The 27,010-nt window shown below is 41.2% G+C and overlaps 1 protein-coding gene across 2 annotated transcripts; it reads left to right on the top strand.

Moving 5' to 3' along the window:
* Window positions 1-26,764, top strand: CNOT10 (CCR4-NOT transcription complex subunit 10). 2 transcript variants are annotated; one of them, XM_088521145.1, is made up of 19 exons: window positions 1-38; window positions 3,262-3,356; window positions 4,035-4,196; window positions 4,582-4,732; window positions 5,409-5,554; window positions 6,064-6,150; window positions 6,727-6,810; window positions 7,830-7,947; window positions 9,404-9,553; window positions 10,695-10,897; window positions 14,326-14,447; window positions 14,977-15,153; window positions 17,055-17,135; window positions 23,413-23,526; window positions 24,228-24,358; window positions 24,600-24,635; window positions 24,728-24,855; window positions 25,946-26,021; window positions 26,600-26,764. In XM_088521145.1, the coding sequence occupies exons 1-19, from the start codon at window positions 17-19 to the stop codon at window positions 26,752-26,754; spliced, it is 2,238 nt and encodes a 745-aa protein (XP_088377271.1). In that variant the 5' UTR covers window positions 1-16; the 3' UTR covers window positions 26,755-26,764. The 2 variants fall into 2 exon arrangements, with proteins under 2 accessions (XP_088377271.1, XP_088377269.1); XM_088521143.1 differs by lacking the exon at window positions 17,055-17,135.
* Window positions 26,765-27,010: the final 246 nt, after the last annotated feature.

Raw genomic sequence — 27,010 nt, 5'->3', positions numbered from 1 at the left:
GGCGCGTGGAGCGGACATGGCTGCCGACAAGGCCGCGGGTGAGTGCGCGGCGAGACGCGCCGCCATCGCGCCGCGCCGCGGAGGGAGGCGCCGCGGCCTGTGCCGGGCGGAAGGAAACACGGTCGCGCGTCCCCGTGTCCTTCCGCTCGGGAAGTAGCGCCGCGACCGTTAGTGTCCCGGCGCGGGGGACTGGTAACGACACGCCAAGCTGTGGCCTGCTCAGTCGGTTAAACGGGGAGATTTCCAAGAAAACAGCCAAAACAACCAAAGCAGCCCTCATTTACCGTTACTGTAGGGCCTGCCTTGCAGCCCCTGCCTCCCTGTCTCTGCCGTGACCACGTTGGGTGCCGGAGACCTGGCCGTGAGGCAACCTGGCACCCGGGGCAGCTTGTGGGGAAGGCAGAGGCTGTGCGAGGAGAAGCTCAAGGATCTGCCTGTGGCCTCGAGTTCTCTGTTTGAGCTTGTGCCCTAACTTGAGCTACTTTTTTCTTTCAATATCCTCCACATGAAACTTGGCCCGAGGGATCTGAAGATCATCGTGGGAAAGATCAGTGCACCTTGCTAAGAGATATGTGTTAAACCATCCTGTATTTTAATGAAGCTTACTGTTATTTTAAACTGCAGGAAAGGCTTGACATTAGGAGGTTACTTCTTGGAGATGGTGAGGTCAAGGACTTTCTTGCTGTACTAGGTTAGAGGAAAAGTACCTGTCCAAATGAAGCAACCGTGTTAGCTATGGCAAAATGTGCTGTGTATTCACTTGTTCGTAGCAGAGTGAGCTCTAACTTCTGAGTGAAAAGTGTTTCTGTGTTGTTGCACAGGATTAAGTCTAATACATGGAGACTAGTAGCACTGTGCTTCACAAAGAAGTGTTCTTTCTGTGCTGCGATCTGTTGTTATCCCTTCAAAAGGGTTGAATGATCTGACTGATCCTCATACTCTTCAAAATTTTGTTGGTGTGAGACTTCTGTGATTGATTTCTTTCCTTCCCAGGAAAAGATTGTCCCACTGCACTTAAAGTTTGGAAAAATAATTTCAGAGATGTTCTGGCACTCAATAACACAATTTATACAAGATGTAATTTAAAGGGCTTGAAAGTGAGAGGGCTTGGGAAGAGCAATCTTTGGAGGCAGTGGGTAAGAGAAGGGTGATAACTGCAGTCACTGCCCCAGTGTCTAGGTCTGTGTGTATGAGATGCAGCTTCTCATTGCAGCAGGCTGGAGAGGCGGGCAGGCTCAGGCTCTTCCTTGCTCTCATATTGTAGAGCCAGATACCCCAGAGCAGGTTCTGCTGCCTGCCTGGCGCATCCTCTCCAGGAGGAGCAACCACCTGGAGATGCAAAGGGAAGTGCCTTGCTGCCACGGTGTTTCTGCTGCTCGGTACCATGTGGTGCAGCTTGCTAACAACAAATGTAATGCCCCAACTTGTTTTCTTTTACATCAGCAGCTCTCTCCAGATCAAAATGTGAGCGGGTGATTTTTGCATCCTTTTCCTCTTTATGGATGCACTTTCTGCTTCTCGCCATCTGCTCCTCAGCCTGAGATATTTTGTATTCCAGAGAGGTAGAAAACACGAAAAGTTTAAAACCAAGGGAACAGTTTAATGCGTAAATATGATTTGCGCAGGTAAACTGAGTTGTGTCATTTGTAAATTACAGAATCTGCACTGTTTCAAATAGTTCAGCCAAAAATCAAAAGTGCAAATAGGAGCATGTTAAGTTGCATGGAGGGGTCCTTTTAGTATCCTGGACCAACCTTGCTTCAGAAGAGTTTGTTTGTGAGGTGTTCAGTGGTGAAGCAGTAACGGCAGCAATGGATCCTGGTGTAAACAAGTGTGGTAGGATTACACTAGATTAGAAGGACCTTCAGCACTTTAGCAGGTTTCAAACATGTTTGGGCAAAAGCATTAAAGAAAAGCCAAACTTTTGTCGTTCCCTAAGGGAAAGGGCTATGCTCTAAGCTACTTCCGTTGCACTTTGTTTTTGCTCTTTCTTGCAATTCAGACCGCTTTTTGCTTAGTGAATCAGAACAGGTGAAGTTTGCAGCTATAGAACTAACTTTATGGGAGAAAGAGGAAGGCTTATTTTTGCTTAAAATAGTCCCCAACTTTGTTCTAGGAGACTTGCAGGCGTAGTGATGTCTGTTTGTAGACCCATCCTCTCCTCAGCAATATTTCAATGATCTGTGAGAACCCTGACTCCATGAAGCGTTGTGTGGACATGTTTTTTATTGCCTATAGTGGTTTTCCAAAACCTCAACCCCCTGTTTCCGTGTAGGTGTTTTCAGTGCCTTGTTTTCAGGTGTTAAGGAACTCTTTCTCAGTAAAACTGAGGCCTCTTGACCTGATCAGTTATCAGTATTTAGAGGTTGATGCTCACCTTCTGGCTTTACTGATATTCTTTTCTAGTGTGTAATCTGAAATGCACATAATTAATCTTACATCTTAAGAACTACAGTGTAGAGCTTTCATATCATTTAGCCTAATATCATTTAGCTGACTGTAAGGTAAAATATGTAAGGAATTAGATGTAAAAGACATTGAGGACTATTAAAATTGTGTTGGCTTTCTATATGAAACCTCAGAAGGGTCAGCATCACAAATGTTACATGGTAGTCTCCTTGTTGCAATCTGGAAAAGGTTGTAGTAGAATGGGAGAAGTTGCTGAAAATGGTATGTGTGAAGAGGACATTTTAATGATTTAATGATTTATTTTTTTTCTTGAATCATTTAGCCAGAGTTATTCCTCTAAAGTAGGAATTTAGGCAGAAGATTCAGTATTTGCTTTTGTGGTGTACCCTAAATCGCCCTTTACTTGTTTAGGAAGCAGCATATGGGATGCATGGACTTTTGGTCTAACAAATGTGTCACTTCATTTGTATTGAGTTTGGTCTCCATTACAAATTGGAGTGCGTGTGGAGAGGGGAAGCTCTTCCTAGTGTATGACTGCAACTTAACAGAGAAATCTAAAATGTTGCCCATTAGCTTGCAGGACTGTAGTTATTCATAGTCAGTACGCTAAAAGGTAATATTCAAGTTTCCTGGATAACTAAGGCTGTTACATTTGCAGTTTATGGAGAGAAATAGGAGTATAGGATAATTTGGCAGGTGTTAGTGTAGCAGGGAGGCAGCATTGCAGTAATGTGGAAAATGATTCTTTGTACTGCCACAAGGATCTTGAGAAATTGAAGAAACTAAATGTTTAAGCTGAATAGCTTTCATCACATTGGCAAGCTTTCTTGTAACACTCTCTCTGTTTTGCAGATCAAGGTTCTGAGAAACATGAAGGAACAGGTACTTCTTCTGGGATTACTGATCAGGAAAAGGAACTGTCAAGCAGTGCGTTACAAGCCTTTCAGGTAAGAAGAAGCTAAATTGTGAGACTTCTAATTCTATAAGCTAGTTTAGCAGCTGTAGTAAACTGTAATAAATGGTAGTAAATTATTATAGTAAATTATTATTTTTTAATAATAATTAATTGCAAATGTATTAACAGGATATTGGATCAAAAAAATAATAATTGTGTTATAAAGGCAGCACACAAATTTTCTGTGTGTCATGGTATGAGATGATTGTAGGAGACTCTTACACTGAGTGTGCAAGAGCATCTTCTGTTCTTAATTCTCAAAACTTATCAACCATAACAGCTATATAATGAGTTAATTGACATTGACTTTTGACAGTATTTGACAGTTTGCAGTTCTCTTTCGTTCTGCAGTGAAGACGTTTGCTTTTAATTCTGCATTCAGCAAACTGGAACCACACTGTTCATAGAATCCTCTGTTTATAATAGACATTTGTCTGTCTGCCACAGAATTCTTCCTGGAATTTGGTTTGGATCACAGCTTTTAGATTTGCTTCTCGTACTGGGTTACAAATGCATGTGTAACCATTTAGTTTTAGTTCACTTCCTGTTGATAATTGTAATACTACTTTGTTCTGTTAACTTATAGAGGATACCTTTTTTACAACTTATTAACCTGTTAATTTGGACTTTATCATCTAATGTCCGTTTCTGATATGTGTGCAATTTCCAGGCTGGGAATTACGATGCTTGTTTACAGCACCTGAATACCCTTCAAGACATAAACAAAGACGACTACAAGATAACTTTGAATACTGCTGTTGCAGAGTTCTGTAAAAGTAACCAGACTACAACAGACAACCTGAGACAGACTCTTAACCAGCTGAAGAACCAGGTACTGCAAACATATCGATGATATTTGATTGCAAATCTCTGAGTGTGTTTACTCATGTAGGACACTGCTTTTATAATTTTAGTTATCACTAAAATCGATCTTAAGCAGATTGTTTTTTTCTGGCATTTACAACTGTAGGAAAAAAAATGTCATTCTTTCAATAGAAAGATTATTCACTCAAAACTTTTAAATCATTGTGACATGATTTAAATCCTTTGCTGGCTTCATACTGAACAATGCAAATGTTTATTGACTTATAACTAATGAATGGAATTCTTTATTGACCTACCTTTAGACTAATTTCTAGCTATAGGTTATTTAAAAAATATATAAATATATTTCATTTAAACAAGTGATTTTTTTTCTTTTTTTTTTTTTTAAAAAGGTTCACTCTGCTGTTGAAGAAATGGATGGTTTAGATGATGTTGAAAATAGCATGCTTTACTACAATCAGGCTGTTATTTTGTATCACCTGCGGCAGTATACAGAAGCTATATCAGTTGGAGAGAAGCTCTATCAATTTATAGAACCTTTTGGTATGTAGTTTGAAATTTTCTTCGTATAAAAACTAAGGAAAGGTTATTCATATTTTTATTATTCTCTTGTAAGTGTCTGCCTAATACTGTTCTAAAGCAATGACTAATCTTAGAAATTAAGAATATGCTTTATACCAGGGACTGTATTTTAATTTGGACTAATGGTACTTCAGAGGTGATTAGCAGAAAAGTATTATGATTCTGAAACAAGTACTTGTCAACTTCATATATTCATGAAAGTAATATTTGAAAAGTGATTAAGTGATCTAAATTTTGGTATTGTCATATAACTACCCTGTGCGTGGTAATTAATCAGTGGGCTTATATTTTCAAATGCCTGCATTAGGTTGCACATAATTGTATGTGGTCATATTTTGTTAGGATGCTTCTCTCTTATGTGCTGTGGCACCCTGTGTAGTAGAGTTGTCATCCTCTTAAACAACTTCATCATCATCTAGTTTTAGAAGTGACAGGACTGTTTACTGAAGCATGCTTGTTACCCATAGCATAAATCCAGTACATCTTGCTGTGTTTTGTTTGGTTTTTTTTTTTTTTTTGTAATTCTTTATTTTTTTTCTTCATAATGTTGTGTGCACTTTTTTCTTCGTTTTGGTTGGGTTTGGAAAGCTTAATATTAAAACTGCAAAATCATTTTACCCTTCTTAACTTTATGCAGAAGAGAAGTTTGCCCAGGCTGTGTGCTTCTTGCTTGTAGACTTATACCTGTTAACTTATCAAGCTGAGAAGGCCTTACATCTACTTGCTGTTCTAGAAAAAATGATTTCACAGGGCAACAATAACAGCAAGAATGGAAAAAGTGAGGTAAGCAGAAAATCCTAGAAATATACTGAAGTCTTTACGATGGTATGTTTTAACTTGATTCTAAGTTACTCTTTTTAGATAGCTCTGAATTACAAATCTATATTGCAACTTAAGTGTAAGTAATTGAGTTATTTATGGCAAGAGTGTATTCCCTCTGTTCTACCCTGTCTAAATATATAGTAGATAACTCTACTGAAGAAAATCTTAGTGAGTGAGCCTAGAGTGTGCATAGTGTCTTCCCAGGTTAAAGAATTCTTAAAATATCTCATTGCTGGAGTGGTTCAGCATAATACTAGTGTTAATGTAGGAAACTTCATTCTTCATAGATTGGTGTAGTCATTCCTGGATTTTGATTGTTAGCTTCAAGTTGCAATATTTGATGGGTAGGTACTCATCCAGACTGTTAGATAGTTACTTTTCTTCCTTATAGTCTAAAAAAAAATCTGTAAGTCAAATTTAAAAAGATAATAACTTTCTTTTTCTTTCTTTTTTTTTTTTTAAATCTTCAGTCAGGTAATAATACAAATAAAGATTCCTCCAACCAGAAAGCTGAAAGCGGAGCTTTAATAGAAGCAGCCAAATCTAAGATACATCAGGTAGGTGTCTACATGCCATTTATACAAGAACATTACTTCAGTCTTTCTTAAAACCAAATACTACCAGTATAGTTCAGCATGGATTGGGATATTGCCTGTTCTTGAACTCCATTTTGTAAAACGAATCAAAAAATGACTAACTTAAATCCTTGCAGCCTATTGTTATATAGGTAAATTGCAGTTAGTTCTACTCTTTTGTCTGCTGCATCTCCAATCACTTAAATCAGCTGAGGCTTTATTTCACATTACAAACCAATGACATTTCTGATTTGTAGAAACATCCTTCTCTGCCATCTTTCACTTATTGGTATTGTCAGATTAGTAGGCAAATGTATGGGAGCAGGAAATTAGATTAACTCATTTGTGATTTTAGGTACAAGAAATTTGGGTTTGAATACAGAGTTACTGTTGGTTATTGCATGAAATCTTCTATGAATAGAATTTCTTCTTTAGATTATTAAATAAAATGCAGCTATTTAGCTTCTTTTTGAGATGTGTGTATATAAGTCTAGCTGTGGTTTTATCTTAGAGCTGAAAAATTAGTTTTCATTTAACAGCATTGTTTTTTTTCCTCAGTATAAGGTGAGAGCCTATATCCAGATGAAGTCCCTAAAAGCATGCAAAAGGGAGATCAAGTCTGTTATGAATACAGCTGGGAATGTAGGTATTCTTAAAGATACTGTTTTTATAATCTAATTCTGTTCTCTTAAGAACGAGTTTTCTAGCTTTGCAAAGAAGTATCATCTTGAGGATGGATGTCTCAAGAGTGCTTCATATGTTCAGTTGAGATTGTAATCTTTCTTCTGTGAGTGTAAATAATAGAGAATTTAATGTGTACTTTTTGCAGTTGGTTTGCAAATTGCACTTTACTGTTAATTGTGTAAAAATAATAGTGATTACTATACTAAGCAGATAAAGCTTGCTTTGCAGCTTAAAGTAACCACATTTTAGTTTGTTAGAAATGTTACACTTTGAGAATTAAAATCTTCTGGTATAATTGGTGCTTTAAACGATTTCATGGAAGACTTTAGGGTGCTCTTCTTTTTTATTATTATTAGTTATTTTATTTTTCTTATCCAAGTTTTTTGGAGGCTTGCCTCTTGCTAGAAAGCAGTTTTTTTTTTTTTTTTTTTTTTTTTTTTAATATATAGGAGTTCTCAACTCAGAATTACACCCACCATTCCAGACATATCCTGCGTTAACAGAGGAGCAGGGAATGGGAGGAGAGCACTTCCCTTTTGATGGCAGTCTCAACAGCTGCTAGTTTGACAGAAATGCTTCTGGATCATGAGGTTTCTGTGGGCAGACGAGGAAGATCACAGTCCAGGAGGAAGCTGTTGAACTCCTCAGGGAGGGAAGCATGGGGAAGAGTGTACTAGAAGGCAGGTTGGAGAAAGATCCTGTTAAGGAAAAAAAGAGATCCTCTGCAGTCAGCTATTGGCATGACAGTTTTCTAGTATTTTAGAGCAATAGCAAAAATACTTACAGTTTGTGAAACTCAAGGGAGGCACGCTCAACAGAGAAATGCTGCTTCATGTGTAATGTTTTGGTCCGAAATGGTTTGGTCTATTTTTTTAAATGGCAGCAAGGGCCAAGTTGACTATGGAGTGGTTTAATGCTAACAGTGGAAATCTTAAAATAAGAGAGTTTGTTTTGTTTGTTTGTTTTCTCCATCACAGTCAGCTCCTTCTCTCTTTCTAAAGAGCAATTTTGAATATTTGAGAGGCAATTATCGGAAAGCAGTCAAACTTTTGAACAGTGCAAACATTGCCGAACATCCAGGCTTCATGAAAACAGGTAAAATGGGAGAACCTTCATCTGCAGGCATGTGAAAGTGTGGTGCAAAGGGGACTACTCACTGATATCGGTGTTAGGCATGTTAATAATTACTTAATGGAATAGACCTGAAGTGTCATGGTTTTATATCCTATGTTTTCTTCATTCTTACATCCTTCAGTGATGGTATTGAGGCATAGATTTTCTTCAGTGTTTTCTTGATAACCTAAGGACTGTCTAGGAAAATGACTTTACAAGGTGTAAATGTAATATCTGCAGGGCTTCTTGCTTAGGTTAGTAAACCAAGTAAAGAAAGGTAACCTAGATTTAGGAATGAGGTTTCAAGTTGTACCGAAAGAGGATTATCGCAGCTGTAATGATTACAAGGAAACTCGGTGCTCTCTGAAGCGTTGAGGCTTGCCTTCCGCTGTGCTCCACTTGAATTCATTTTCTTATGCACAAGATGTGTGTGGTAGGGGTTATATGTCTGCATACTCTGATGTAAAAACTTTTGAGATGGTATTTGACTAAAAACATCAGTGGAGAAATACTGAAATATCTAGAGAGAAAGTTGTGTCTTGGGTTAGCAGAGAGCTAAGCTTTCTAAAAATACTCTGTGGAGATGCTGAATTCCTCTGCTTCAGTTGCTCATTGCTTACAGTTTTAGAGAGAGTTCTCTTGGATTTCATCTTCTGGGAGAACATTTTATCTAACAGACACAGGTACAAGGTCTGTAACTAGATGATGGTAGCTGTAGAATTTCTCTGGGAATATCACAACACTAAGTAAATATTTTGAGAAATTTCTGTGTTTACAGATTAGTCTCTTTGATTTAAAAATATTAATTCAAAATATTTGCCATAATGACAGTTATGCTGTATTTTGAAACTGCTTTTAGAATGTTCTGCGACTTACCTCTCTGATAGTATTTTATGTCCTCTTTAGAGGAAAGTGCCCCAGTTACTTGCATATGGTATGTTTAAGGAGGAGAATGCATTTTCAATCTCAAGACTAATTCTTTCCTGTTTGTATACTTGGAGTGGCATATCGACTTATTTTATAAAACTTAAGTATCTAATTTAGGAGCTTCCTTTTTAAGGCATTTTCCTCTTAATTTCCATTTTACAAGAGTAATAAAACTGGAAGTGTTTGCAGATGAAACACTACAAAATATTCCAGATGAATTTACTTCAACTTGTAGACCCTCCAATTTGTGTTGTAACACGGCTCTTCTGGAATGTGGTGCTTAAGACCTGAAAATCTCTGGTTGTCCAAGAGAAATAGATAAATATACAGAAATGTAGGTTATTAAAATATTTGTAAGACAGTAGCTTCATAATTCTTGATTATTTTCCTGAAGATGTTTAATTAGATATTTTAATATGCTAGCCCATGAGAGAATGGAGGGAGTGTTTTCTGTTTTTAATGGCGTTTTTCCAATTCAGTTTATTAAAATGATCTTTTGCTCTTCTCTCAGGTGAATGCTTAAGGTGCATGTTCTGGAACAATCTTGGCTGCATCCACTTTGCTATGGGAAAACACAACTTAGGAATTTTTTACTTTAAAAAAGCTTTGCAAGAAAACGATAATGCGTGTGCACAGCTAGGAACGGGTAGTCCAGACCCAGGTAAGAGCTTGTAAGAGGTGAAAATAGGTGGTGGAAGAGGGGTAGGCAAATCAACAAAACAGATGACATAAGCTTTCAGGCATTACCAGGAAAAACCCTGTTCCATTTGCTTGCAGAACAGGATGAAGAGGATGGGGACTCTGAGTATAACTTGATTTCAGTGCATAGTTGTTGTGAAAAACAGATAATGATAAAATGTGTCCCTCTTGCTCTCTCTGGTGTGCTGTGGGCTGGAGTAATTACTTCTGTCTTGTTTATAACCTATGATTCTCAGTCAGGGAGATGTGACCGAAAGAAAGTTTGAGACCTGTCAATACGCTGTTAAAGCCATTATTTACAGTCCTGTTTACAGTAGATAGAATCACCAGATCAGGAATCTTGAGGGACATGTTGAACTTGGATGTAGAAAATTTGATGAGCAGTTTTGTTAAGTTAGTATTTGGAACACTATATATTATTTAAAAAAAAAAAAAAAAAACTTTCTTACTGAACAATTCACAGACTTGCAAGGTAAAAGTTTACCCACTGTTTAGTTATCCATGTAATATCTGGTTTTATCTGTCTATTTTTGTCCCTAGATATAGCCAAAGATAAGAAAATAAGCATTATAAAAAGTTTTCTTGCTTTGTTTAGTAATACTTTTTTTTTGTCCCTAAGTGAGGATTTTCGTGATGAAGTGATAATTTGCTCACTTTTCATTTTCTTTAAAATCCAGTTCCTATCACACTGTTTTGTTTCTACTGTTTCCCAACCCACCTTGCTCCTACAGTGCAATCTTAGATACTGGTGCAAAGACAGAAGATATTTTATACTTATTAATGGAAAACAAAAACAAAAAAACAAATTTCTTATAAGCTTTATAAGAGTAACAAAAATGTATATTCATTTCCAGATTCACAGTATAGTATTTACAATGCTTAGCTTGACTAGAGAGGCACACAAGTAGTTAGTATTTAATTTATTTTAACTTTTATGAATAATGTGATTAATTTGTCTTGGATCAGCTTGGATATGGAAGGAATGTATTTACAGAGGGAAGCTATTGAGTTTGTGTTAAAAAAAGAAAGGACTATGTAGTTTTGGGATGTATTATGTTTTCAGCCCTCCTGAGCTGCATATCAAAAACTATCTTTTTCCACAGCTAAGAAGTTTTCAGGCAGACCTATGTGTACCCTACTGACTAACAAACGCTATGAGTTGCTCTACAACTGTGGAATACAACTGCTGCATATCGGGAGGCCCTTGGCTGCCTTCGAGTGCCTGATAGAGGCAGTCCAAGTTTATCACTCCAACCCGCGTCTCTGGCTGCGAATAGCAGAATGCTGCATTGCTGCCAACAAGGGGGTAAGTAGATTTGTAAATTCCTTTTGTGGATACCATGGTGGTTTTGAAAGACATGTGATAGCAAAGGAGAAGAAATAATACCTTGAGCTGATTTCTATATTTTATAGACCTGATGCCGCCACACCTCTACGTAAGTCCGAATTAATTATTTGTGTGTGTGTGTGTGTGTCTGTTTAATCGGAAGCTCCAACAGAGGTGGAAGAAAAACACTGTCTCTTTGTTCCATAGAAATAGTGACTTGAAGCCCAGTGCTTAATCGACTTTTCTAAGATCAGAAGAATTTGAGGGGCTATTCTAAAGATTAGCATGAGATAAAACAAAAGCACGTAAGTGCCTATTACAGCTCTTCCTCTAAGTTACAGGGTGGTGTTTTTTTTTTTCTTTTTTTTTTTTTTTTTTTTTTTTCCTGGAGAGACTGGTTTAACATGATTTTTCTTTAACCATTTACCATCACTGCCTTTAGGCTATTCCAGCTCCTAATTTGAATGAGAAGTCCTAAGCTAGTTTTAAGCATGTTAGATTTTTGCGAGTCATCTGAGTTTTTTAACTTCGGACTTGAAATAATTTTAAGAAAGATACTATTTGGAGACAAACCTATATTATTCTCTACTGAGACTTCACCTGTTATCAGGAAGCAACATGTTCTTTTCCTGCAGAGAATACTATCTACTTAAGATATAACATTGTATGACCTATTATTTATGGATATTTAATAATATCTTGGCTTCCCACACTTATTTTAAATACATAACAAAGTTCTGTGATGAATTCAACTTGTATGAGATCTCTTGCTTGTACTAAGTTCTGTTCTTCCAAGCATTTCTGTTACTGGACTGCAGAAATAGCAAGATGAGATTGGAGTTGGGGACCAACTTAACTAATTCCCAAAGAAAGAATGATTTTATGGCTGCACTTTCAGGGTTGATGTTCTTTTGAGGTGTGATGCACAGAAACAGCTGTAATGGCTTTGGTTGCTGCTGCTGTTCTGACAAGGAAAGGTTTATTTCTTCTTTTTTGGAAAATATTTGACTGAAGCATCTTAAATTTTTATGCTCAGTCTCCAGGAATTGCATTACAGCTTCTGAAATGATGTGGTTCTTGAAATGTAGCATAATGGGAGAAAGCTTATGCCTATCGAGAGCCATTATACGCAGCTTGAGGCAGGATGCTCAGCTGTAAGGTGTGACTGAAAATGTACTGTTACTGTTCTGGCACTCATTCAGATTAAGTTTTTAGTTTAAGTTTTATTCAGTAATGGTTCAGTTAAAGTTTTCGTGATGTGCAAGTAATGCAAATGTCTCATTTAATTTTGTCTACAATAAATACACCATCCAAATTCAATTATGACTTCATTTTATAGGACTGGATGCAAATAACAAGACACAGTCTACTTTCCATTGAGATCTTTTCTGTGATCTTCCTTCTCTTCAGGCAGCCAAGCCTGTCAGTCAGGCTGTCATTATTTCTTCTCTCTGTTGCTGCTGGAGATGGAGAGGGAATAGCCCGAAGTGTGTCCAGCCCAAAGGGGCAGAGGCTGAGGAAGGAACTAGAGTTGTGTGCGGGTGTAACGACGTAGTCCGTGTGGTCCGTGCTCCCTTGCGCTTTCTCCGCAGTGTGCCCATCCCAGTGCTCAGGATGGGTGGGATTGATTGACCCAACAGCCATATTCACTTCATTTTTCTTCCAGATTCACTGTTTTCCCTCTGGGTGGCTCCTGTGCCATTATTTACTGCACACTGCACAGTCCTAAGAAAAACAAAATTTATAATCCTTTCTTAGGATTTTCAGTGATGCTCATTATCTGGAGGAGTCTGTGCATTTCAGAAACGTTAAGCTATTCGTAACAACTGTGTGAATGAGGATTGCTGTTGCCCCTGCTTTGCAGAGGACTCATTGAAGCTTTAAAAAAAATGCACTGACTTTAGTTATGTGGTTTGTTACCTGTTGTCTCCTAGATCTAGGTACTTAGCTCTGTAGAATAGAGTGAATGCATGGAGGAGTTTTCTTCCTGCTCATTCTGCATTTTTTGGTGTATATTCCCCTAATTACAAAGTACATGGTGGTAAAGGATACACAACTGATCCTTTCTACTGGGAAGCTGGGTACAGACAGTTGTTTAGCATATGGCTTGTAATAAAAGAGCTGGGATACTCTTCTCAAAGAGAGTGTTAAACAGTCTGGAAAAGAGAAGGACCAACCCTCCTGGAGATGATGTCAGGCTCCTATAACCTAGCTTGCGTTATACTGCAGTCATGGTGCTAATGGTCGTGGAATACCAAGGAGCTTCAGTTTGGCATTTCCCTGACTTTGTAATCCTAAAAGGAGAGAAAAAAAAATGCTGTTAATATTAAAGAACAGGTGATGTGTCCTTTAAGTTAAACATAAATTTACAATTTGACATATGAGATCCTAAAATCAATAAGGTGTTTAATTTCACCTTGCAGCTCTATTTGCTCTAATGCTTCCATATATCTAAATATGGACTTTTGTTTGTTTGTTTCCTGGGCCTCATACAGAAAAGTAATTTCACTGAAGTAAATTTTCATCTGCTATAGTATTTTAGTGTGTAAAATATATGGATGGGATTCCTTTTCAGCAGGTTTTAATATTATTTTCTGCAAAATATATGCTTTATATCTGAGCTTATTCTATTTTGTCGTGAATGTCATTATCGTGTCAGTATTCTTCTTCCTCATAGATTGTGATAAACTATCTGGAAAGTGATACCTATTTAACATATAAAAATGCACACCTATTGATTTTGCCTTACAACCGTGACTTTACTTGCAAGGAGTGTTGTTAAGGTCACTTATGTCAAAAATCAGGATAAATATGGTGTGGAGATGATTCGTGGGACCAATAGGGGTTTTTAAGTTTGACTTCCAGATTATCTATCTGCCAGAAGCATCTTGTTAATAACCTAATGTAAGGTTGAATATGTTACAGTTTGTTCTGCATGGAATGGTTTGAGCAGTTTTTCATAGAGCATTTTGAATGCCCTATAAGAATGGAGGGAAGATGCTGAGTTACGTTGCCAGTTGAACATTATCTGGCTGATCATCCAGTATCTCTGTAGATATCCCAGCAATTCTACAATGTAGGACTCATTTCATTGTTCTGGCTTCTTTGAACAGGAGAAACTAGGTCAGTAGGCTATCAAACAAGCTCTCAGAAATAATCTGTGACTTACGGCACACAGCGGAACTGTGGTTAAAATCCCTTTGCAATGCAAAGACAATGGAAGGTGCCTCATATCCTTCATGGAACCTAAGAGCTAAGCCAGTACCCATATAAACTACTAATTCTTACAGTTTAGCTGGGTTCAAAGTGTTCTTCCAACTTTACAGTAATTTTGTCAATCTTTCATTCAGCTGCTTTACATTTTAATCCTCCTTTTTTTTTTCTTTTCTTTTTCTTTTTTATTTGAGACATCAGAACAAGAAACTAAAGGTCTTCCCAGCAAAAAGGGAATAGTGCAATCTATAGTAGGTCAAGGCTACCACCGGAAGATAGTCCTCGCATCCCAGTCAATACAGAATGTTGTTTATAAGTAAGTATGTTTTCCCTGGGCTGTTTGATTCATTGTCACAGACTTGTTTAGGATATGTACCTAGAATCTTCTGTCGTGGAAAAAAATGTCACAGAAAAACTACTTGTTTTGGGTTTATTCTTGTAGTGCAGATGCCTTGTAAAATGCTTGGTGACGTTTATTTAAGCATCATTTGGATGCCTCCTTTATAATGGCCAGTAGAGGGCTTAACTGTGTGCTCATTGAAACTTAGAGTGCTATTAAAACTTAAAATTGATTTCTCTGAAATATGAGTTTCAGAGAATTTAATTCTCTTCTCATTTAAAAATACATTTCCAGTTATCCATTCAGAAAAGTGGGGGAAGAATCTAATTGTTCATCTGTAAGACTTCAAGAAGTGAAGTCATAAAAAACAATTCAAGTAGTTCTCAGGTAGCTGAATCTTCCCATTCTACTAGGGGCCTCCTATTGTTATTTTCTGGAGATCTGCTTTTGTTGTTTAGCTTAGTAGGATTGTTACTCACTTGTTAACTTCTGTGTCCTGTTTCAGTGATGGGCAGTCCTCGGCAATTCCCGTAGCCAGTATGGAATTTGCAGCCATCTGTCTACGAAATGCCTTGCTTTTGCTGCCAGAAGATCAGCAGGAGCCAAAGCAGGAAAACGGGTCTAAAGCTAGTAACCAGCTGGGGGGAAATGCAGAAAATAGTGAAAGCAGTGAAGCCTGCAGGTAAACAGAACAGTGTGGTTTGAATTGTGTGTAAAGTTCTTTCTCCTTTAGTAACTCTAGGCTGGGAGTCTCTGTCCCCTACCTATCCTGTGCGGCCAGGAGAAAAAGTAAAGGATGCAAAGGATCTCATCTGTGTGTGGTATCCAAGGAAATCGTTAAACTGATTGCTGCTATGCTGATCTAAGGAAAAAAGAAAATACTAAATTGATCAATCCCATTAATACAAGGGAGATCATTCTAATACATGAGACAGTGAAGTGCATTTTTTCACTGGCTGTTCTTGTCTGTGCTGTGGTCTTGTTTTCCGTCACACCTCCACAGTGCATATTGGTATTTCTCCAATTCTAAGTGAAGTTGTGTTTGCGTGTGTGTGATGTAGTTGATCCAATGTATGTGTCTAGCAAATCAGCTGTAAATCCTTCCCCATGATGAGCACTGGCGTTCTGCCCTAATGTGCTTTGTTTGCTAGGTTTGCTTTAGAGTAAAAATGGAAGGCTAGGTTTAGTAGATATGAAGGATGGTAGTCTAGAGTTGTTTAATAAATTGCATTTTTGCCAAAAGGAGCTTGAGGGGAGAAAATTTCCCTGATTTTTCTCTATTTTAGTGAAGAAAAAAAAAAAACAATTCATGCCAAATATTAAATAGCAAGAAAGTGTTTAGTTTTTTTGTTGTTGTTTCCTTGGGCTTACAGAGACTGTTCTGACCTCCTTTATCAGAGGAGCTTTGGCTATTGTGTGCACTTTCATGAATGACTGTTTTGAAAAGAAAATAGTTTCAATAACTAATCTGGAAAAAGTGAGCATGCTCAAACTTGAACTACTTAAGAAGAATAATGAGGGAAAAAACACAAAACTTTGAGACCCAAATTCAGATAGACTCTTAAGAAGCTGGTAGAACCATTTGTCACATGGCAGGATTTACTGCACATATGCTACATTGGGACAAGGGACCCCATGTTGGGGGCAGAGCAGTAAAAGATACAAAATGTTTGAAGAAAATCGCACTAATTGAACAAGGTAGTCTTGGAGCAAATCCCACTAATTGAACAGACTGACTTGCAAGTAGATTCCTCTGTTATTCACAGGAAACAGTGAATACTGCAAGTGACTTAGGGCTATTTTTTGATCTGATTTTTTGGCAAAGGCATGAGCTATATATGCAACAGTGTCAATAACAGGTTTTGTGGATTCTCCATCTGTCTGGCTGGAAGATCTAAGTTGAAATTACCTTAACTGTTTGCCATACACAAGTGAAACTCTGCTTTGGAAACATTCAGTGATTATTCAAATGGGAGGAAAAATGTAGGTTTTTTGATTGTTTTGGTTTATTGTTTCCAATAGACCTCAGACCTCAGTTGCTCACACTGCCAAGGTGTTACTTTTTAAAGAGCAAAGCATTTTTTTAATGGAAATAACAAAAGCGTGCATCTTGAAGTCTAAAGGAAGCTATAGGGCAGTGTGGGTTAGATGCATTTATATCTTTCTGGAGCATTTATGTACTTCATTGCTAAGAAGTCTAGGGAGAGCAGCTAGTTTCTTGGTTCCTATGCAGGAATGGAAGCTGTACTCTGCAAGTACAGAGAGTTCAGGATTTCTTGAATTTTAAGCACTTGTCCTCCATGAAACTCTTCAAAAATAGCTTAAGGCCATGAGAAGTAGAAGACTGTTTGCTGGGAAGGATTTAAATGACAAACCAATGTCCCTCTTTTTCCCTCTCGGATAGAACGGTTAGGACAAGGACATTAGCTTCAGTTTTTACAGAGCTTCAATTCCCTCTTTCTCAGTAGAGTTTTTACTGCCCTTTTAAATGAATTAAATTAATACTGATGGCTATTACACTGAGATTTTTTTATTAAGTCTTCATAGTCACTTCTTGTAACTAACATATTGTTATTATTCTAGCAATAAAAGTCATGAAGGGGATAAATTCATTGCAGCTCCACCTTCTTCGCCTTTGAAGAAACAGGAATTGGAAAATTTAAGGCAAGTAAATAATATGTGTAAAAGTAAATGAACCTCTCAAACTGTGGTATTTTGGAGTCATTGTTCCCTTTCTGTTCCTGCCTTTCTTAATGGGTGGTACTTTAAAAGTAGTAGCTGTTAATCTAAGGATAAATTACTTTTGCATGTAGGTGCTCTGCTTTCTCCAGGCTTTGAGTTAGAAGAATTAGGAACTTCTCAGAATCTTAATTCCAATGGTAGATCAGTCTGTGTTTGGTCCCACTGTTACACAGAAAATTGAGTCCCTTGAATGATGAAGCTAAAAGCAATGATCGCTTTGGTAATTGGAGGAAGGGTTGGAAATTACAGTATGGTTCCTTTTCCATCTAAAGCCTTGGTACAGGTAGTTTGGACACTTGTCCCTGTCACTTGCTTCCTGAATGGAACAAAAATCTGAGGTGGTAAAGGGAGCTGTGTTGCTTTCACATCAGAGTGGTGCTCACAAAGACACTGAATCAAAAGCCAACGTTTTTTTCATTACTTAGAACTGCCACAATATTTAAAAAAAAAAAAAAAAAGAGAGAGAGAGAGAGAAAAGAAATATGCTTACCACCGAAAGTTGAGACAACCAAAACCTATTAAAATAATCTCATTGATGAGTATTTTTCCACTTTACTGTGTCTGTTAAGGTAGGATTTCTAAAACCTTGTCTAGACTAGGATTTAAATGTGATGTTAGCATATGTGCTGGGGGAGGGAAGATGGGTATATGTGGGAGAGGGTGTTTTTATTTTGTGCCTGTGTGGGTGGGTGGGTTTGTTTTGTTTTTTCCTCTCTTCCCCTTCTCCCTCCCTCCCTCAGTAGTTCTCACTTGGACAAGGCACGTATTCTTTAACAATTTCTTCTCCCTCTCCATCTCTGTTTATTCCCTTATTTTCTTCCTTCTCACCAGCCTTTCCACGACTAAGATTTATTACTTGTCATTGTGAATTCTTCCTATGTTCCTTGGATATTAAGATAATAAATGCTCTAGGAATGCTACAGTACCATCTTAGCTAATGAATAGGAAGGGATGGCAGCTTTTAGGTATGTCTTGTAGTGTTTTAGTTCTCCGTATAGTTCTGTGTATGAAGTGCTGTAAGGTGGAAGAGCACACAGGCTGTGCTCAATTTGTCATATCTCATGAATTCTCGCTTATGATTTTGCATTTTGAGAGAGATCCTTAGAGTAAGGAGGGCTGCAGTGAGTATGTTAAAGTTATGGGTTTTTTTTCTTCACCTAATATGTTCAACCTAGTTTGTCTGAGTCTCATTAGTTTGTTATTGATTCATTAATTTTAATCTTGGGGAAAAAAATGCCTTTTCATCTCAAGAACCCTAAGTTATTATGGAGTATTCACAGTTGTTGCATTGTTCTTGGTTTGCTGCACTGACAACAAAAACCAGGTCTAAAACAAATATGAGAGTGACAGCAGATGATGGGACTTATTAGGAAAAATGGGAATGAGCTGGTGCTTTTGGGCTTGCTTTTGTAGCAACCAGTGTACACAGATACTTACGCTATGTACACTGAGCACAGTCTGAGATACCCTGTGCTGCAGCTTGGTTGTGCCTTTGGACTTAAACTTTCTTGGCACCATGGAATGCAAATGTCTGCTCTGTTGCTCGATTTCTGTTTCTCTTCACCATTTAAACTAACTCTAATTCCACACAAAATACGCAATTTATTCTAGAACAGGTGACGTGGGACAATGATGTCAGAATAGAAATATTCCTTTCAGCAGGCAGCTTTTGTACTTGAAACAAGTTGCAATTTTCATAGAAGAAAAGAAAAAAATGCCTAATTGCCTCCGTCCTGGTACTTGGATTTCCTGCCATGGTAGAAGAGAGGTAAAATGTACCTCCATAAAATGTCTTTTTCCTGTTCCCAGAGATCCTTGGGCTACTTGTTCAGCAATCCAAGTGCTCTCCAAACAGAGCAGTCCCTATGTATGCAAACGAGCATCATGTTATCTGGAACCTCTCTTTACTTTTCTGCAGCAAAATTATCACTTGCTGGCAGCGTTGATGGTTTCAGGCAGCCACCTGCCTGTTGCAAAATTCTGTTACTATAAAACTGGCACCTCTTACAAAAGAAATCATCCGTAAGCTTCCATTCTGACAAAGCACCCAGCAATTTCCCACTTAAACTCTGTTCCAGCCAAATCCCAGGTAACCTGTGTTTTATAATGACTAGCTTAACCTTTACTCTGTGCCAGTGTGGGTAGCAGATTTGTTTTCTAGTAAGGGCACTTGAGCAGGAGTTGAGTGAGGAGATTTTTTTTTCTGGGTTCCCGATTATTTCTTCTCAAGTGCTGCAAGGTCTGGTCCCCAAAATGGAAGGCATTGGGTTAAAAACGGTGGGTTGTTTTTTCTGATTGTTGAAATGTGGTTACCACATGTCAAAATTACATGGTGTCACAGTGGTGTGGGTTTTTTTTTTTTTTAAGTATGTAATCTTTTCTTTCACAATTGGCTATTGTTATCTACTGATGGAACCTGACAACGTGTCAGGAAAAACTTGTCAGTTTAGTGAGAATTACACTGCTTCTGGTAAAGAACATCATGAAAGGAAAGGAAAAACATTGATTTATATTTCGCAATACTTGCTTTGATCCACAGGACTAGGCATCCCTGGAGAGAACAACTTCAGTGAAACCGTATCTAGATTTCTCTACATAGCTATGGAAAACAGTATTTCCTAGACTCAAATGTTTGGGTATTTTCTCCCATCTTGTTCACTGAGGAACTAAACGAGATGAAGACTCTTGTCCAGGCAGGCAAAATGAAAAGAAATTTCTGAATATTGGCAAGGATTATCCTGAGGGATAAGTGTCTATATAATTCAGATTCTTATCCTAGTGTCAGTAACTGCACTAGAATCTCTCTTTTTGCCAGTACTGGTATGGGGAATTTAAACGCTCTTTTAAAATGTTATTGTACAGTTGTGTGGAGTAAAGAGAGTTTAAGATGGCAGATTTTACTTAGCCTGAGATGGCTCTTAAAAATAAAAATACCATCTAGACAGGTTCCGTACATCCCCTCTCATGCCAGAGCTACTTTGTAGCTGCCCACCTTTGCGTGCCCTTCGCTCGGTGCTGGCGCACAGATTCGCTGAGCCGACTCTTCTCAGGGTACAAAGTACTTCAACTGCAAGGTTTTCAAGGGAGGACACAAACAAGTTTGTATGAGCACGTTAATCTTCCTCTCCGAGGCGGGTGGAGGCAACGGAGCAGCTTGACACGTCCCTTCACCCACAGGAGGCTGAACTCTCCGCCCTTGCCCTAACGGAGAGGCCACGCGCCGGCCTCCCCGCGCGCCGGCCTCCCTCCCCGCGCGCCGGCCTCCCCGGCCCGCTTAGCCGCTGCCGCGGCTCCTGGGCCCTGGCGCAGGCAGCGAGCGTCGCCTGTCCCTGCTCCTCCCTCGTCCTCCTCCGGATCCCTTCCATGAGACAGAGGTTCCCCGCCAAAGGCTCCCCTCCCTCCACCGCCTTCTGTTTCCGAAGGTTTTTGGTTTGCGAGCCTCTATCCAACCAGGGAAAGCTTATAAACTTTATATCAACTGCTGTGCTTAAGTAGCTGTTCTAAATTTATTTCAGCTTAGCGATACTGTCCAAATGGTTTAGAAATGCTGTCTTTGGTGTCTCTTCTGTAATAAACTTCAGGGAACTGGATGTGCCCTGGTTAGCCCTTTCCCTGTGGATTAAGCTAATTCAAATGTCTAGTGTAGGTTCTGCAAACTTGCAGTCAGTGTGGGCTGACAAATCTCATTGCCTGGACCTGTACAAGAGGTGGACTGACATAATCTGGCAGTTAAAAAAAACATTTTTCTTTTTCCTAGGGCAAAGGCAGTTTTATTTAGGGACCGTCGAGGCTCAGTAATGCTGGAAGTCTCCCGTGCTTAAAGGCAACCTGTGGAGTTTTGTCAGAATCCTGATGGGAGCGAAAAGCTCGTTTGTCTTTCCCTTGTGGTGCAATTCTTCTGCTCTGCTTAACTGTCGCATCGCCTGAGCGTCCGGTTGGGCTGCTCCAGCCGCCGCTCTGAGCGCCACGCGAGGGGGAAGCGGGACCCTTCTCCCCTCCATTAGCTCCCCGCGCCCAGGCGCTCTCCGGGGATCTCGCGGGGCCCCGGGCGGGAGGAACGGCCCTCAATCCCGCCGGAGTGTTTCTTGTCTCATTCCAGCAGGCCTTTTTGTTTCGGTTTGGGAAACACAAAATCAAAAACAGGCTTTAGAAAAGCTGTGATGAAAAGGCGGCAAATGCTGACTTAAAGGGCAGTGTCAACCATCTCTCCAGGCCTGGGCTTGTGAGTAAGGTGTTTAGCCGAGGAAACTTAGCATCTCTGCTTGTTCACAAGTTGTATTTCCTTGAGGCAGCGAAGAAAGGGGGCTGGCTGGAAGCAGGCTGTTATACTGATTTTTTTTTTTTTCCCCCCCCAATCTTTTTCCCTCCCCATAGCCACAACCTTTCAGAAGTGCTTTAGGTTCCGGGCCCGGGCTGGGGGGAAGCCTCCCTCTCTCCGTGCCTCTCGCAGGCTTTTGTGTGTGCTCAGATCCGATGTGACATCTGGGCACGGCGAGGAGGAAGCGGGGGCCGGGGGGAAGCCCTGGAGAGGTTTCTGAGGCGGCTTGTGCGTAATTAAAGCGCCTGCCTCCTGGGAAACGGGAATAAAGGCTCCCCAGGTCCTGCCACGAATTACACGACTTACCGCGGGACCAAAAGTGGCCTTGACAGTTGCCAGAAGGCGGCAGGGGCGGCGCAGCGAGTGCCCCGACGCGGGAGCCGGCCGGCAGGGTCCCCCGCGCGCTCCCCGCGAGGCGGCCGGCGCCCCCGGGAGCGCGCGGCCCCCGGGGCTTTGTTACGGCTACGGAGGGGAAGTTGTTACGAGCTGCAGAGCTCGGCCTAATGATGGCATCCCGAGGGGGGGTTATTGTTCCCAGAGGGAGGATGTGAGCAGCTGAGATTTCATTACGAGAGCTGTCAAAGAGCTGGTGCTTTTGGAAACCTACAGAAGTGTGTGACAGCAGCCAAATGCCACCGATCCGTCAGGCTCTTGGCAGACGATTACAGCCCTGTTTGCCACAAAATTGAAACCTCCCATTCCAGCTACAGCTCTGTGAGGTTTTATTGTGTCCCTGTGTACAAACATTGTAAAGATACTAGTGTGAAGTGTGTTACACTGCAACAATAATCACATTGTACCTGCGGTTCAGGGAGACCTTTAGGATCGCGCGTCACAAGAGTCCCGTCTGGTACCCTTAGCTGGGCCAGAACAGCAGAGACAAAAACCAGAGCCAAAGCAAAAAAGGAGTGGGACAGGGAAACAGCCCATGTGGAAAGATGGGGCATTTATGGTGAGGTCCAGCTTTATCCCATTTAGTGTCTCTTTATCCCATTCAGTGGCCTGAATGTCAAAGTCTTGCCAAGAACGCGCTGCTAGTCCTTGAGTTGCAGCTCAGTAACAGACTGTATCTCCCAATTCACAACCGGGAATTCGCGGAGGGAAAGACTAGCTCCCTTCTTTGTAGCTTGGTATAAAGACATTAAAGGTTTATCATTTATTACTTTAGCACTTAAATGTCTTTCCCAAACCACAGTGGAGTGTTGTGAGTGAGTTTCTTCTGCTGAGGAATGGAGATGATTGCATTTTATTTTAGCAAAAACTTACGTTCTGTTTGGTGGCTGCTTTTAGGGTGAATGCAAATGTGTTTTAAACCCGACTATTTTTTTTGCGTGTTTGTCATTGCTAGCTCATGGAGCATGGTTCAAGGGGAGCTGTTTGCTTGGTTTCCCCTGAGAGGCATAATTCAGTAATACAAAATACTTCTCTTTGAATGTAAGATAACTTCCATTGAAAACTAAATGTTAGTGTAGTGATGCCGTATGGCATTTTACATTTGTACGTGGATATTCCTTCCATTTAGTTGATATCTTAATGTGGATATTATTTCCATTTACTCAACATCTTAACTTCATATTAACTTCATATATAAAAGGAACAGCATTTTTATTACTTGCATTTTGCATTAATCAAGTCTGAAATGTTGCTGTATGAAAATGAAATCAAGTCTTTAAAATTGAGTCACAGCAAAAATGTAGAGGATGTCTTTTATTCTTTTTGTACGCTATACTTAAACACCATTAGTATGGCTTTATCTGGATTTGCTGGACACGTTAAAAAATAAAATGCGCAGCTGCATTTGGGTGACCACAGAATTCCTCATTTAACTTGTTGCTGCTTTTCTCCCTCCCCGTTGTGTTTCCCCTCTCCCCGTTGCTCCAGGTGCTCAATCCTTGCCTGCAGCGCGTACGTGGCTCTGGCTTTGGGCGACAACCTCATGGCGCTGAATCACGCGGATAAGCTGCTCCAGCAGCCCAAGCTGTCAGGGTCCCTCAAGTGAGTTTTGACACTCAAAACTTACTCAGCTTCTGCCCACCAGTCCTCAGACATCTCTCAAAATTCCGCAAAGGGAACTGTGGTCCCGTTCTTTTGACCTTGTTTGTGCATTCACGTCTCGGGTCATGCACAGCATAAAGTGTCTGGGGGGTTTTTGTGACAGTAATGACATATTTCAAAGCAGGTTCTGTACAGAAAGCAAAGAAAAACACAGAGCTTACTTCTCTGCACTGGCAGTGTGTGTTCTAAAATGACCCATGATCACTAATTTCTTTGACTCCCGTGCTAAATAGTGCTGCAGGAGATCATCTTTTTGCACAGTCATTCTGTAAGCAAGATTTTAGAGGAGCTTGGAAGGTAACACCCAATTCTGGAAGGCCCGCAGTGTTAGTGCTGTGTTACCTCATTTGTCACACCAGGGTGCCGCTGTCTTTCTGGAGCGGCAGCTCCTGCGTATGAGGTAACTGCCAGCATTCAGGTGCACAACCCTTGCAAAACTGGGGTCTAAAATCAGCAAATGGCAGAACTGGGTATCGGGGCAACACTTCTGTGGGTGAGCCAAGCTCTGTGCAGCATCACTTCGGTATCGCACTCTGTGGTTTAGATTTAAGCTTAGAAACGACAATTGCGTGCAGGTCTGTGTTGTAACGGTGCATGGGGGCCGTGCGCTGACGTGCGTACCCGGCCCTTTGGCCTTGCAGGTTTCTTGGGCACCTGTATGCTGCAGAAGCTCTCATCTCTCTAGACAGAATCTCTGATGCCATCACCCACTTGAACCCTGAGAACGTCACCGATGTTTCCTTGGGGGTCTCCTCGAACGAGCAAGACCAAGGTGAGTGAATCCATGCTTGTTTGCAAGTGGTTGTGCTTTCAGCTGCCTTCCTGCTCTTTCTGTATGCAAATAGAATGATTTTAAATAAAACTTTAGAACAACTGATAGATTCTCCTCCTTCCTTGTCAAACCGTGAGGGGAGAATCAAATTTGTACCTGCTGTCCTGAAACTATCATGTTTGTAATAAGCTTTACACAAGGAAGCTCACAGAACTTTTATTGGTTTTGTCTGTTTTTCTAGGGTCTGACAAAGGAGAAAACGAGGCGATGGAGTCTTGTAAGTACTGGCCATCCTATTCAGCCGAGCCTTGGCCAGCTCAGGATGCAAGTGTGGGATTTATTTACACATTTGTTTGTTTTCAAACGCAGCCGGCAAGCAGACCCCGCAGTGCTACCCCAGCTCGGTCACATCTGCGCGGACGATGATGCTCTTCAACCTGGGCAGCGCCTACTGCCTGCGCAGCGAGTACGACAAGGCGCGCAAGTGCCTGCAGCAGGTACGGCCTGGGCTCCAGGCCGGGCCCGGGAACGCTGGAGGTGCTCCCGGCTTCCCGGGGTGCAGGAAAATGCCAACGAATGCACGGCTGAGAAGCCATTTCCCCTTTCTTAACCTATATCTTTAAAGACCTGGTGGTGGTCATTATGTTTTAGGGGAGAAAGTTCTTGAGGGCCATGAGTGAGCTTTAATCAGCTGGTTAGAGCTGAAGCTGGTAACGTTAGGACTGTGCAAACAAACTGCAGCAGGTCGGGTCCTGGATGCAAGCGGATGTTTATTAACCTTTGCATGAAAATTCCCAGAGTTTCCAGAACTTGTTCTTACCTCAGGCCACAAAAGACAAGGCATAGGAGTGGCTTTGGATTCCAGTTTTCCTAGTTGTTACTCTCTGGTAGTTCCTGGATTGTCAGTGGTCAGCCTGTGTCCCCAGTAAGACCTGCTGAGGTTGGGTCTGTCAGGAGCTGCCTGCTCTTTCTCTGAATAGAGCTGAGTCCACAGGGGTTAAAGCTCGAAGTGCCAGATACGATGGAGTACAGAGACCAGCCAGTTGTCCCTGACAAGGTTTAAGTGGAGGGCCAGATCAGCTGATAGTTACTGAGCTTGTTAACTAAATGGTTTCTCTTGGTTCACAAAGGTGAGCAGCTGCACCACCAGCTTCATTTAGAAACGTGGGCACAAGTCCGAGAGAGCCCTGTAGCAAATCATCACCTTGGACTTTTCTTTTCCCTTTTTTTGTTATGGGCTGATCCTTGTTAGCTCTGAATCCTGACCCTCGGAGCAGGAGCGGTTGCGCTCGCCTGTCCCCTCCCAGCAGCCGGCCCTGGCGTTACTGCCCCACCGGCGCGCGCGGAGCAGCTGCCGCCGCCGCCGTGGGTCGCAGTCTTGCCAGGCAGAGCGTCTCCCAGCCTCTCCTTGCGAGCGTGAACCTGCTGGAGTGGGTTAGTTTGGAAGGATCTTTATCAGTGTAGTAATTTCTGCCCTTTCCCCCTTCCCCGATGATGGTAACAGTCTTGTCCAGGGGCTCTTTCCCTAACCAAGATGTTTGTGTCTTAAGTGCTTGTCCTCCCCGTCCCCTTCTTCTTTTGCCGTAGGCGGCTTCGCTGATCCATCCCAAAGAGATCCCTCCAGAGGCTATTCTGCTGGCTGTGTATCTTGAGTTACAGAATGGTAAACACCTTTCTCCAACGTTACAAAACTTTAATGCATGCAAACTGCTGTGTTGAATGTAACTTCAGGCACTTTTAACGTTGAAGACTTTTTTTTCTTTGAAGTCTACAATCAATATTCATAGGAGAAAATATAAGAACAAAGTCTTAGATTTTGAAATGTACCATAGGCTCAGATTTATGAGGGAAGAGGGTTGTGTTATCATGTGTGGTTGTTTATACAGTGCCAGTGTTTTGACACCCACCTCTGGGTGCAAGGCCGTGGGTCTCACCCGTAGCAGCAGCCTGTTGTCCCTGCTGCCGACCCCGCACGGCTCTGCTCGGCGCCGGCCTCGCGCCGCCCGGGCTGCCCCAGCGCTTGCGCAGCCCAGAGCGGCAGGCTCGGCCGGTGCCGCTGCTGGGGGTGCCCCTCGGTGCCGGCTGCTAGACGCCTGCGTCAGCGTTTCCCGGAGCAGGGAGAGGGCTGGGGCAGCGGGACCGGCCCCCTGGCTGGGAGCGGAGCCCCCAGCTCCTCAACGGGGGTCCGAGTGCAGCCATGCCGGGAGCAGCGGGGTCACTTGCTGCCTCCTTGTCCTGCAGGGAACACGCAGCTGGCCTTGCAGATCATCAAGAGGAACCAGCTCCTGCCCTCGGTGAAGACGCTCTCGGAGCTGCGCAAGAAGCCCGTGTTCCAGCCCGTCCACTCCATCCAGCCCATCCAGATGCCGCCCTTCACCACAGTGCAGAGGAAGTGAGGGCTGTGGGAAGCTGCTGCTGCCCTCCTCCAGGGCCTCGCCTTTTGTATATTTTTTTTAATGTAGGAACCTGGATACCAGGATTGCTGGAGTGTGTTCATTTGTGTAAATTTTTAATAAAACACTTGAACAAAAGGGCATGCTTGGAGGTGAGTGCGGAAGTTATTTTTAAAAGGAAAAGTGGTCAGTGCCTGTTTTTAGAAATGACTGGCACTTTACCTCCCTTGTTCCTTAACCACATTTTTGTTAAGTTCCC

Source organism: Tinamus guttatus, unplaced genomic scaffold, assembly GCF_059628265.1.
Source record: "Tinamus guttatus ecotype Peru unplaced genomic scaffold, ASM5962826v1 Tinamus_guttatus_pri_ptg000115l, whole genome shotgun sequence".
Classification (NCBI taxonomy): domain Eukaryota; kingdom Metazoa; phylum Chordata; class Aves; order Tinamiformes; family Tinamidae; genus Tinamus; species Tinamus guttatus.
The sequence above is the reverse complement of the archived record's forward strand: the minus strand, read 5'-3'. Positions and strand labels throughout refer to the sequence as shown.